The sequence below is a fragment of the Schistocerca piceifrons genome, chromosome 2 (genome assembly GCF_021461385.2).
Source record: "Schistocerca piceifrons isolate TAMUIC-IGC-003096 chromosome 2, iqSchPice1.1, whole genome shotgun sequence".
NCBI classification, from domain to species: Eukaryota; Metazoa; Arthropoda; class Insecta; order Orthoptera; family Acrididae; genus Schistocerca; species Schistocerca piceifrons.
Window position 1 is genome coordinate 1,023,174,405 of NC_060139.1, and position 14,310 is coordinate 1,023,188,714.

General features: G+C 43.4%; 1 protein-coding gene across 1 annotated transcript in view; it reads left to right on the forward strand.

Annotated features, from left to right (window-relative positions):
- Window positions 1-3,858: 3,858 nt before the first annotated feature.
- The window catches only part of LOC124777138 (hexamerin-like), a 47,431-nt gene continuing 36,979 nt past the window's right edge, over window positions 3,859-14,310 (forward strand). Inside the window, exon 1 of the mRNA XM_047252432.1 lies at window positions 3,859-3,964. Coding sequence (XP_047108388.1) covers window positions 3,883-3,964 — 82 coding nt within the window. The 5' untranslated portion in view covers window positions 3,859-3,882. The remainder of the gene's footprint in view (window positions 3,965-14,310) is intronic.

Sequence of the window (14,310 nt, forward strand, 5' to 3'; positions counted from 1 at the left end):
ATCGGAGACATTACTTTTCAGCACGTCCTCATATAAAAGTAATATTTTTCACATTCGCAGATTTAATTAATTTAAGATATAGACTGTCCACCAGTCGTACGAGGGCTATTCGGAAAGTAAAGTTCGACCGATCATGAAATGGAAACCAAACTGAAAAATCCGGAGAAGCTTTGCATAGATGTGTTGGACAGTGTCTCTAGTATACCTGTCAATCGCGCCACGCCTCTCTTCTCAGTTCTGAGCACGTAAAGATGCTTAGGAAATACTGTCTCCGCCAAATATGAGTGCCTGTGAGACATTTCCCCTGATTCCATGCAGCTCACACAATGTAACTACAGGCATTTTCTTCTTCATCACAATTCTCGGCCGCACACTGCAGGGGCAATGACGATGCCGCTACAGCGATTTCGAAGTGAAGTGTTTGATCCTCAACTAGGACTAGGCCCCCCTGATTTTCACCTCTGCTCACAAGAACTATGAAGACAACAGTCTGGTACAGACAACAAGCTGCAGATTAGATGCTGCTGATGATGATGATGATGTTTGGTTTGTGAGGCGCTCAACTGCGCGGTTATCAGCCCCCGTACAAATTCCCAGCCTTTGCTCAGTCCAAACTCGCCATGTTTATGAATGATAATGATGTGATGAGGACAACACAAACACCCAGTCATCTCGAGGCAGGTGAAAATCCCTGACCCCGTCGGGAATCGAGCCCGGGACCCCGTGCTCGGGAAACGAGAATCCGACCGCAAGACCACGAGCTGCGGACAGATTAGCGTAGAGAATATGCGGAAAACACAGGCGGCTGCCTTCTATAAAGAGGGTATTGGAAAGCTGGTACAACGCTACGACAAATGTCTTAGTCGGAGTGGCGACTATGTAGAAAATGAACTTGAAGTTGCAGATAGCAAGACATGTTCATTGGCTTTACCGACCTATAAACAGCGTTCGATAATGTAAAATGGTCCGAGATGTTCGACATTCTGAGAAAAATAGGAGTTATCTGTAGGGAAAGACGGATAATATACAATATATACAAGAGCCAAGAAGGAACAATAGGAGTAGAAGACCAAGAACGAAATGCTCGGATTAAAAAGGGTGGAATGTAAGTGTGTAGACTTTCGCCCCGACCGTTCAATCCATGACGGAATTAAAAGAAAGGTTCAAGAGTGGGGTTAATCTCAAGGCGAAAGGATATCAATGACATGATTCACTGATAGCACTGCTGTTGAGTGAAAATGAAGAAGAATTACACAATCTACGGAATGGGATGGTCTAATGAACACAGAATACAGATTGAGAGTAAATAGAAGAACGACGAAAATAATGAGAGGTAGCAGAAGTGATAACAGCTATTAACATCAGGATTGGTGATCACAAAGTACATGAAGTTAAGGAATTTGCGACCTAGGTAGCAAAATGGGCCATGGGGACGGAGCAACGAGGAAATCAAAAGCAGACCAGCACTGCCGAAAAGGGTATATCAGGCCAGGAGAAGTCTACTAGCATCAAACATAGTCCTTAATTTGGGGAAGAAATGGTTGAGAATATGGGTCTGGAGCACAGAATTGTATGGCACTGAGACATGGACTGTGGGAAAACCGGAACAGAAGAGAATAGAAACATCTGAAATGTGGTGCTATAGAAGAATGTTCACAATTGGGTGGACTTGTAAGGAATGAAGAATCGGAGAGGAAAGGAATATGTGGGAAACACTGACAAGCAGAAAGGACAGGATGATAGGACTTGTTTAAGACATCAGGGAATGACTTACATCGTACTAGAGGAAGTTGTGGAGGGAAAAAACTCTAGAGGAAGACACAGATTGGAATACATCCAGCAAATAATTGAGACGTAGGTTGCAAATGCTATTCGGAGATGAAGAGATTTGCACAGAAGAGAAATTCGTGGCGGGCCACAACAGACCATCAGGAGACTGCTGAAGAGAAAAAGAAATGTGTTAAGATGTAGATTGTTGATTACTCGTATTTGGTTTGTCGGTGTTTTGCTGTGTATCTGGACATGGTCCTCATGGGTGACCGAAACAGGTACTGTAAGGACTACCGGTGTGAATCATATTGTGTCCGGTTCTGTGTAACGGAGCTCCCAGCCAGGATAAATACACTACTGGCCATTAAAATTGCTACACCAAGAAGAAATGCAGATCATAAACGGGTATTCATTGGACAAATATATTATACTACAACTGACATGTGATTACATTTTCACCCAATTTCGGTGCATAGATCCTGAGAAATCAGAACCGAGAACAACCACCTCTCGCCGTAATAACGGCCTTGATACGCCTGGGCATTGAGTGAAACAGAGCTTGGATGGCGTGTATAGGTACAGCTGCCCATGCAGCTTCAACACGATACCACAGTTCATCAGTAGTAGTGACTGGCGTACTGTGACGAGCCAGTTGCTCGGCCACCATTGACCATGCGTTTTCAATTGGTGAGAGATTTGGAGAATCTGCTGGCCAGGGCAGCAGTCGGACATTTTCTGTACCCAGAAAGGCCTGTACAGGACCTGCAACTTATGGTCGTGCATTATCCTGCTGAAATGTAGGGTTTCGCGGGGATCGAATGAAGGGTAGAGCCACGGATCGTAACACATCTGAAATGCAACGCCCACTGTTCAAAGTGTCGTCAATGCGAATAAGAGGTGACCGAGACGTGTAACCAATGGTACCCCATACCATCACGCCGGGTGATACGCCGGTATGGCGATGACGAATACACGCTTCCAATGTGCGTTCACTGCGATGTCGCCAAACACAGATGCGACCATCATGATGCTGTAAACAGAACATGAATTCATGCGAAGAAATGACGTTTGGCCATTCGTGCACCCAGGTTCGTCGTTGAGTACATCATCGCAGGCGCTCCTGTCTGTGATGCCGCTTCAGGGGTAACCGCAGCCACGGTCTGCGAGCTGATAGTCCATGCTGCTGCAAACGTCGTCGAACTGTTCGTGCAGATGGTTGTTGTCTTGCAAACGTCCCCATCTGTTGACTCAGGGATCGAGACGTGGCTGCACGATCCGTTACAGCCATGCAGATAAGATGCCTGTCATCTCGACTGCTAGTGATACGAGGCCGTTGGGATCCAGCACGGCGTTCCGTATTACCCTCGTGAACCCACCGATTCCATATTCTGCTAACAGTCATTGGATGTCGACCAAAGCGAGCAGCAATGTCGCGATACGATAAACCGCAATAGCGATAGGCTACAATCCGACACTTATCAAAGTCGGAAACGTGATGGTACGCATTTCTCCTCCTTAAACGAGGCGTCACAACAACGTCTGACCAGGCAACGTCGGTCAACTTCTGTTTGTGTATGAGAAATCGGTTGGAAACGATCCTCTTGTCAGCACGTTGTAGGTGTCGCCACCGGCACCCACCTTGTGTGGATGCTCTGAAATGCTAATCATTTGCATATCACAGCATCTTCTTCCTGTAGGTTAAATTTCGCATAGGTAGCACGTCATCTTCGTGGTGTAGCAATTTTAATGGGCAGTAGTGTATAACCAAACGAACAGCGTTCGTGAAACATTGGTAGCGTCCTCGTGCCGTAGCACAGCGTGGAAGGCGAATGAAGCCGAGAAGGGCGGCAGATGCAGTGGGCAGGAGACGGAGGGTGGTCCCTCGGCGACAGCCCAGCTGTGCCGGCTGCTGGCCGGGTCAGCGACCGCACGCCGTGCGGCGGTATGGCCGACGCCTTGAGCCGGTCCGGGCAGCGCGGGTGCTGGGCGAGTGGGGGGAAGGCCCCCAGGTGACACGCGCGACCCCGCTCCCGCAGATAGCGACACGGGCGGCTATAAGAGCGGGCCGCGCCGCCTCCGCGCCAGGACTCGCACACAAGCCCTCCGGGAGACATGAGGACCGCCGCCGCCTTGGCTCTGCTCGCTCTAGCGGCCGCCGTCGCAGCCGTGCCCGCTCGGCTGGTCGCCAAAGAGGGTGAGTCTGTCGCTAGTAACACAACTGTTTTCGAACTTCGGCACACTGGAGTAGCTTCGGTCAGCAACTTCTGTTAACCAGTAGAACAAAACTTTAATCCAAGTTGTAAATTTTTACTTTTTATTCATGATTAGTTTCGGCCCGAGAACCATTTTCAAATCATCATAACAAAATGGAAAACTTCCGAAGATTTCAGAAATGCACTATGAACATAACGTACATTTACCTGTATGCACTGTAAATGCCCATTGCACATTTCGACATCTTCGGAAAGGCCATTTTCGACTTTATTATCTACATCTACATGACTACTCTGCAATTCACATTTAAGTGCTTGGCAGAGGGTTCATCGAACCACAGTCATACTACCTCTCTACCACTCCACTCCCGAACAGCGCGCGGGAAAAACGAACACCTAAACCTTTCTGTTCGAGCTCTGATTTCTCTTATTTTATTTTGATGATCATTCCTACCTATGTAGGTTGGGCTCAAAAAAATATTTTCGCATTCGGAAGAGAAAGTTGGTGACTGATATTTCGTAAATAGATCTCGCCGCGAAGGAAAACGTCTTTGCTTTAATGACTTCTATCCCAACTCGCGTATCATATCTGCCACACCCTCTCCCCTATTACGTGATAATACAAGACGAGCTGCCCTTTTTTGCACCCTTTCGATGTCCTCCGTCAATCCCACCTGGTAAGGATCCCACATCGAGCAGCAATATTCTAACAGAGGACGAACGAGTGTTGTGTAAGCTGTCACTTTGGTGGACTTTTTGCATCTTCTAAGTGTCCTGCCAATGTAACGCAACCTTTGGCTCGCCTTCCCCACAATATTATCCATCTGGTCTTTCCAACTGAAGTTGTTGGTAATTTTAACACCCAGGTACTTAGTTGAATTGACAGCCTTGAGAACTGTACTATTTATCGAGTAATCGATTCCAACGGATTTCTTTTGGAACTCATGTGGATCACCTCACACTTTTCGTTATTTAGCGTCAACTGCCACCTGCTACACCCCACAGCAATCTTTTCTAAATCGCTTTGCAACTGATACTGGTCTTCGGATGACCTTACTATACGGTAAATTACAGCATCATCTGCGAACAACCTAAGAGAACTGCTCAGATTGTCACCCAGGTCATTTATACAGATCAGGAACAGTAGAGGTCCGAGGACGTTTCCCTGGGGAACACCTGATATCACTTCAGTTTTACTCGATGATTTGCCGTCTATTACTACGAATTGCGACCTTCCTGACAGGAAATCACGAATCCAGTCGCACAACTGAGACGATACCCCATAGGCCCGCAGCTTGATTAGAAGTCGCTTGTGAGGAACGGTGTCTAAAGCTTTCCGGAAATCTAGAAATACGGAATCAACTTGAGATCCCCTGTCGATAGCGGCCATTACTTCGTGCGAATAAAGAGTTAGCTGCGTTGCACAAGAACGATGTTTTCTGAAACTATGCTGTTTCCGTATCAATATGTCGTTCCCTTCGAGGTGATTCATAATGTTTGATGCTTAGAAAAGGGTCTCGGCCCGAAGCTAGTTATCGAATGAATGAGAAGTAGAAATTTGCAACTAGCTCTGGTTTTTCCTTCTACTGACATGTGTTTTCGTACGGACTTCATATGCTTCTAGAGTAAAGAGCGAACAAAGACCAGATGTCACCAAAGTTCCAGTGGACTTCTATTGATAGTTCCAAAGTTTTATGCTAAATACATCCTTCTAATACTCTTTGTACACTGTGCGTTCCTCACAGCCCCTATTCTACTGGACTAGAGTCTCATAATCGTAAACCATTAAAGTAGTGCTTCCAGGTGACCTGCCAAGTTATTGTTTCCTTTTTATGCACAATTATTCAACGTATAAATAACTCAAAAGCCAAGATCGCTTAAACACTGTTTACTAGATGACCGGTTTCAACACACTAAAGATGCCATCATCGGATCTGTGAAGATATAACATGACAGGTTTCAGGGAGGGCTTACATGAGTTACACTATATACGTTACTACTAGTACAGCACCACACACCTGAATGTACCTTAACATGCATAAATCATTTGGACATAACGATACACGAGGCAGGCCAGCAGATATAAAAGCATTGTCGCAGAAATCTGGTTACTTCGGTTTTATATATCTGATGGAATAGTATGACCGTGAGAGCAGTTGTTTTTTAATTTTTTAATTTTTATTTCTGCGACAATGATTTTATATCAGCTGGTCTGTGTCATGTATCGTTATATCCAAATTATTTATGCATGCTAAGCTACATTCAGGTATGTTGTGCTGTACTAATAGTAACGTATATAGTGTAACTCATTTAAGCCCTCCCTCAGACCTGTCATGTTATATCTTCACAGATCCGATGATGGCACCTTTAGTGTGTTGAAACCGGTAATCTAGTAAACAGTGTTTAAGCGATCTTGGCTTTTGGATTATTTATACAACAGAGTTATCGCCCCACAACACACTATGTGTTCACTGCAAAATTATTCAACGACCGACCCAGGCGCTGCCCGTTCTGCCGTTACGTGAACTCGCTGCCTAGATCCCATTGCCCAGCGAGCGGGCATACCATGGTTCGACTCAAGCCCATAATAAGGTCGAAAGATCAATTTAGGATTATCCCTTCCGTCGTGTGTGTAAGTGGAATGAATATCATTTCAGAACCAGAATTGGCGACTTATAATCTTGGACTAATTGGTTGTAGGTTAGCTTGCTGATATTGTTGCCTAGGCAGGATATTAGCTGGTAGGGAGAGGAGGCTGATCTGCTCGAAAATAGAGTGGCTTTAATACGTATATAGGGGAGATGGGCAGAATATTATTTTCGTGAATACTATGGTTTATTACATATCATGGAGAACAGGTTATGATTCGTACAGCTTCACTTTGAGTGATTTTAATTCGATGGAAGTTTCTATCCGAGGTAGTGCCCCAGGATTCCGACCCGTTGGTTGACTCGTAAACCATGTTTTTTTACCAGAGCATAAAGTTGGTATGTATTGCTAATCCACGTCCTTTCAGCACTGGCTTGAGTTGAAGGAGGCGATCGGATGCTATTGTGGACTGACGTCTGACATGCGGTTTCCAAAAAAAAATGGTTCAAATGGCTCTAAGCACAATGGGACTTAACATCTGAGATCATCAGTCCCCTAGACTTTGAACTACTTAAACCGAACTAACCTAAGAACGTCACACACATCCATGCCCGAGGCAGGATTCGAACCTGCGACCGTAGCAGCAGCGCGGTTCCGGACTGAAGCGCATAGAACCACTCGGCTGCGGTTTCCACGTAAGATGCGTGTCGAGTATGTGACGGTACTTTTCCAGGGAAGTGGGTTATTGTCCAATTAGATTTACCGCACTGGTTGACGTTGATGATATATGAATTTGAAAGCCTTTGTTTTAGTAGGACTTTTTTTTATTTAAAAGTTGCACCGCTGTGTGTTCTTTTCTAGCTGTCGAATCGGATTCGACGCGATATATTTGAGATTGTTTTGTGAGTTGAATATCGCGCTATCATGTCCAAATAATGCTACTTGATTGTTTGGTCTGGTTGGAATATCGTTAATATGATACAGGATAGGGGCTAGCAGGAAGCCATGCGGAACTGCGGCTTCTATTCTTTTTAGGATACTTTTGAATTTATGTACCTGAACGTAAAATTTAGGGGTTGATAGAAATATTGATACGTTTTGGCTTACTTGCAGCACATATCCATGACTGTAGCATTTGTGTAGCGATCCGCTATGCAATTCGATGTCTTTTTCTATATCTAGTAATTCTAGACCTGTACTCTCTCTATCGGTTATTGCTATGGAATGATCGGAAAACAAATTTTTCAGGACTGCTTATATTAGTGTCTTGAAGAAAGGATCGGAGAAAACTCAGGATAGTTTTTTCGAGAATTTTGCTTAGGAAATTTAAAAGAGCTATCGGTCTATCATTCCGAGGAAATACAGTATCTTCGTTAGTTTTGTCGGTGAAAAAAATGTTCAAATGTGTGTGAATTCCTAAGGGACCAAACTGCTGAGGTCATCGATTACTAGACTTACACACTACTGAAACAAACATATGCTAAGAACAACACACACACACCGATGTCCGAGGGAGGACTCGAGCCTCGGGCGGGAGGGGCCTCGCAGTCCGTGACATGGCTCCTAAAACCACGCGGCCACTCCGCGCTGCAGGTCGGGGAAAGCAGTTTAACTTAAGAATTGAAAATGCAGCTGAGATAGTTTGCTCCTATTGGATGGAAGTTGCTTTAAGTGGAGTGACTGAATGCCATCCGGGCCTGGAGACTGTGTGCTGCAGTGTCTTTTAATAATGCAGATGTCTCCGTCTGGCGATGCTATTTGTAGACGAGTTCGATCCCACCTCCCTTCACCCTTTGTTTTTCAGAGCTCGCGCTGACATTTTGCAGAAAATAAATTCTGACAGCGATTTGCTGCTCTGGTGGATATAATGGCCAGCGAGAATTTAATAAACTGTGTGCCGCACCCCAAACGTTACTAAACACGTTGCCGCCGGCGTGTACCACGAGTGGATCGCGCTACATCATCCCATAGGGCGGCGTGTACCGCCGGTGGCTCACCCTCAACTCTACAACTTATGCTACCAGCAACGCAGTAAAGTATGGTGTGTTATCTATCAGCCAGTTGCAAAGAACGTTGTGAATACAATGTTGTGTAACACTTCAGCGAGAGAGCTTTCTGAATAAATGAAGTATCTCAGATTAATTTAATGAACAATTATTTTATGTGATATGTCGTTGTTTTAAAAAGAACAGACTCATGCAACTTTCAAAATAGTATCCTAGGACGTTTGAACGCGCTCGCTGCCCCACGGCGAGTAAAAGGAAACGCAGCGCCTCCAGATGAAGGAAACCATGCATATATGCGTCGCCCTACAGCGAGAAACACAATTCTCAGCGCCAGCGTGAACGTGTAAAATTGAAACCTCCGTCTCTGTTTATTAGGTTTTCTGACATCTTTATTACACAGCCTCCAAACTCGGCGTTTACACCCCGACACTGGTCTGGTCGTATTTCATTTCATGATTATATCCGAGGCAGTGCTAGGCGGCAGCTGATTTGCTTGGTTGTTTTAGTAAGGTGTTTTGGTGATGTTCATCGCATCTCTCCTCGACTGTTCTGATTGCCCCTTGTAAGACACGCCACATGCGCATGGAATGCGACACACACCCGACTTTCAGAGGTCTACACCGTCTTTAACATTATAAAGAATACTTTTTATGTTAGTCGAAGGGAGCGGAATACGCCGAATGCCATATTTCCACAGAAGTGTTATCTTTCCCGACACTGCGCTAGCATAAGGTACATAAGCCACTTTTTACTACTTTTCCTTAGTCACAGTCTTAGCCTGTTTCGCAGAAGTTCTAGATTCTTTTCTTATGGCTTGTCCTGCTCAGCAAATGTTTCGTTTCTCATCTCCTTCCACTTCTAGGGAAAAACCCGCCCGACTTCACCATTCTCGTTTCTACTCTGCTAGATACTCGAATTCATCTACATTTTTTTTGCGGAACATTTATTCTGCAGTTTTCATTTGGTCTGGTTGTTGTTCGTGTGGACTTCAGTCCGATGTCTCTTTATCTCTCTATAACTGTCGTAGAGTACATCCATTCCAAACTGCTTACCGTACTCAAGCCTTGGTCCCCCTCTCCTACTTTCACACTTCATTACCAAATTGACGGTTCCTTGATACCTCATGCTGTCTCCTACCAATCGCTCAACCCTTTTGCTCAAATTCTGGCACACATTTCTTTTTTCCCAATTCGATTCAGTGCTTCCTTTTTAGTCATTCCATTTACCTATCTAATTTTGAACATTATTCTGTAGCGTGATATTTCAAAATCTTCTTTTACTTCATGTCTGAACTTCTTATCGCCCACAGTGCACTTCCGTACATGACTACATTCCAGAAAAATATCTTCAGCGTAGACTTCCTAACAGTTAAACCTACATTCAATATTAACAAACTTATCTTTTCAGAAACAATTTTTTTTTCTATTGCCAGTCCGCATCTTATGTCCTCTCCACTTTCACTGCCGTGAGTTATTTTGGTGCCAAATTCCAAGACTCATCAACTGCTTCTAGTGTATCATTCCCTAATCAAATTCTGTCAGCATCATCTGATTTAGTTCCACTACATTCAATTGCCATTATTTAATTTTTTTAATACTCAGCTTCTAACCTCTTTTCAAGGAACTATTCTTTCCTTTCCACTAGTCTTCCATGTCCTTTGCCACCTCAGACGCATGATTTTAATTCCTTCTCCTTGAACTTTAATTCCATTTCCAAATTTCTCCTTCGCTTCCTTTACTGCTTGTTCAATGCGCAGATCGAATAACATGAGTGGCAACAAACTTGTCTCACTTTCTACTCATCTACTGCTTATCCTTCATGGCTCTTCTAACTGCAGCGTGGTTTCTGTACAAGTTGCAGATTACTTTTTGCTCGCATTTTACCCCTGCGACCTTCAGAATTTCAAGATGTGTTTTCCTGTCAACGATATGAAAAGTTTTCTGTGAGTCTACAAATACTATAAAAGTAGGATTGACTTTTTCAGTCCAAGTAGTGGCCTCGCATGTTTAAATACTTCTCCGGAACTCAAAGCGATCTTCATCGAGATCGCCTTCTACTAATTTTTCAATTCTTCTGTAAATAATTCTTATCAATATTATGCAACTGCATGAGGCCTAAATGCTTTTCATGCTCTTTTTCAGACACTTAGTAACTGTAAGAGATCCTCCAAACCAGAAATTTATAAATGATTGATTGTTTCATTACATGATGCTCGTTTAACACAATTTCTTTACAAAAATTTCACCGTCATATTGTTTCTGGAATACAGGCAGCTTCAATGTTCTTCGATTTCGCTCACTGTAAGCAGTAAATCCAGATATTTTGGGAGGCAGTGATTACTTGATTTGCTGGTTTGCGCAAACCATTCTTCAATAAACCTGCCTGCTAACGGTTTAACTTCGACTATTGCTATCGTACTTCGCGAAGATTCTGATTGCGTCCCACGTGTTCCTTGAAAAGTGTTTGAATCTCAGTTGAAGTATCGATTTTCTTGAGTCTTCTTTTGCGTATAGTGTCGGTCAGAGCTCAACATTTCGTCACATCGCCCCCATATCGACACTTGGACATTTCTACAAATCTCTTAACATTTGTTAAATGAAGAAAAACACAGCTTTACTGTCACGTCGATGAGATCAGAAGAAACGTGGCAGGAGCTCTGATTTTACAAGGGTGATGCGGGGAAACGGTGGATGTGCCTTGAAATAAACTACCGGCCATTCAACATAAGTGACCTTGGGAAGATCACAGCAAACGTGAGTCTGAATTACCAGGTGCTTGAAGCCCGGCCCTCCACAGCAAGAGTCCGGTCTCTTAACAAATCCGCCATCTCCATTGGTTCACAGTTGAATAGTTCTTTGAACTAAATACTGATTACACTGTTACATATTCCTGACATACTGATGATTGGAACAGCGACCAGCACAATCAGTAAAACTTATTCATTTTTGTGTACAGCCACAAATTCGTTATTTTGCTAATTCTTTTTTTGTTACACTACGGAAAAAATGTCGTATTCGCTGTCAGTTGATGTTACAGAGCAACAGTCCACCTTTATAAACCAATGAAAGTGTGTTATTTTGTTTTCGTTTTTAAGCGATTACTGTTTTAAATTATTCAAAGCAAACATAATATAAGATTGTGCTCCGGCTCTGTCGCTGACGGAACTTCAACCTTTAACCTTCCCTTCTGTTCCAGTCAACCCTCGCTATAAATGAATGACATTCATAATAGAAATAACCATTTCGTAATAGGCGTCGTGTAATCCGGTGACAAACGCTGCCAGAACGAACCCAACTTAACTGTAGTACGTTTTCCTGCGCGAAACTTAGCGGGGTGTCAGAAATAATTAGCAGTGCAGGCATTTTCGGTAGCAACAGGTACCTGCTGCGCCTCTTAATGGAGAACCGCTGTATGGGTGTCAGGCGCCATTTACTGCGGTAGATTCAAAACAGCGACTATACCATTGGAAACTTCCCACACAGATCAGTTTAAACACTGCAGTTACTGAGGTTACAAATTTTGTTCATCTCCAGGTGAAGAAACAAAATTCTTCGAAAGTGAAATCTTATTTTTTCTTCAAATTACCAGTACCCATCTGTCACGCCCCAAGCCACATAATAAAATCAGTTAATTACGTGTTTCACTGAACATTTGCACAATTTCTATCGAAATGATGTGGAAAGTATCAGTTTACACGCTTTGGTCTGCTGTGATTGCGGCTGCATTTACCGATTTCTAAACAGAACATTGGCTTAAATTTAATAAAAATGTACATATTAGTCTTTGTTATGTTACAAGTTAAAAACAAAGTATACGTTTCTCTCCTATTCTGCACGTGCTGCCGGTGTTTAATTAAATATTAGTTTATGAAACAAGAGAAGCTGTCCAACAAAATTGCTTCAGATTATATTTAAACTTTACTTTGTTAGCAATCAGACAGTTTATGTTATTGGGTAAATGATCACAGATGTTTGTGGTCGCTTATACGGGGTGCGGCAGCGTTCATAGTAGGATATTAAAAACACACCATCAGGCAGTAACTGTAATTTATTTATTACCTCTTATGTCAATTAATAGTTAAAGGTATGCCACTTACTAATGTGTAAGTCATTGTCCATTTTGAGTAAGACTCCTGTCAAATGATGCCCCCTCTGCACTACACATTCATCGAGGCGGCGTTGGAAGCTTTCCATAACTCGTCGCAGCATATTCCCTGGGACATTGCCGACAGCGGTTCTGATGCGATCCTTCAACTCAGGAATGGTGGCACAACGTCTTCGGAACACTTCTTGCTTCAGGTAGCCCCAAAGGAAAAAGTCTGCATATGAGAGGTCAGGTCAGCGAGGCGGCCAGGAAATGTCACCAAAACGGGAAATTACTCTACCGGGAAATGTCTGACGCAAGAAATCCGTGCAAATTGTGGCCAACATTCTTGAGTTGAAGGATCGCATCAGAAGTGCCGTCGGCATTATCCCAGGGAATACGTTATGCCGAGTTAACGAAAGCTTCCAACGCCGCCTACAAGAATGTGTTGGGCAGAGGGGGCATCATTTGACAGGAGTCATATTCATAAAGTAATCCACGCAATGCACAGTGACTTACACATTAGTAAATGGCATACCTTTAACTATTATTTGACATAATAGGTAATAAATAAATTACAGTTACTGCCTGATGGTGTGTTTTTAGTATCCAACTATGAACGCTGCCGCTCTCTGTAGAACTCGTTTTTTCAATCACTCACAGCTTTAGCAGTCAGAGAAGAAGGCAATTTCTTCTTCTGCTGTTGCGCACATTAGTAATATTCTGAAATGGCGGTGGATTATTCATGACGAATTTTCTTAGCTGGTCCCGTAATGAATACGATCCTTGAAGGATGTGGAACGAATCAGTGCTTTGCTGCTTGGCGAGGGGCTTATGAAATGTCTAGCTCTACCAAACGATGTGAGGTGGCACGCTGTACACGCATTCGGCAACGTTGGGAAAACGATGGTTACAATCCCTCTCCAGGAATCAAGACTCAAATTTCCTGGGGTATCCTTAAATCTCTCAAGGAAAATGCCGGTATAATTGCATTGGCGCAGAGCCGATTTGCTTTCCCCATTCTTCCCCAATCAAAACTTGTGCTGCCTACCCTGTGAATTCGTCGTCCACGGAACATTAAAACCGTAATCTAAAACAATTATCATTTATTCTTTAGCCTCAGCTGCACATTTTTTAAATATATGACATGTTTCGATCTCTCTGGATCATCTTCAGTTCTATGTCGTTGCGTCAGCAACCCGCAGAGTGTGCCAGAACCTTATATCACAGTGCTTTACCCCGTATCACAGTACTTCACTCAGATATGAGGTTGTTACTCAGGTATGACGGGTTTCTGAGGCAACTACGTTGACCTGCAGATGATCCAGAGAGATCGAAACATGTCATGTAGTAAATGTGTAGCTAAGAGCGACGAATAAATGAGAATTGTTTTAAACTACAATACAGTTGCTGTTCTCAAGCAAAGTATAAAAAGAATGAAAGTATATAAAAGTATATAAAAAGTATAAAAGTGAAAACCGTAACTTCCCTCCCGTTGGTGAACACCAAATACTACTATAAGCACGAAGGCTGCAACGGCCAATGCCAATTTAAATAAAATTCTTTTGCACATTAGGCAGCGAAATTTTAATTCTGAAACGACTTTTAAAACCGCCGTTTCGACCGTCTTTGCAGCGGTGACTACACCG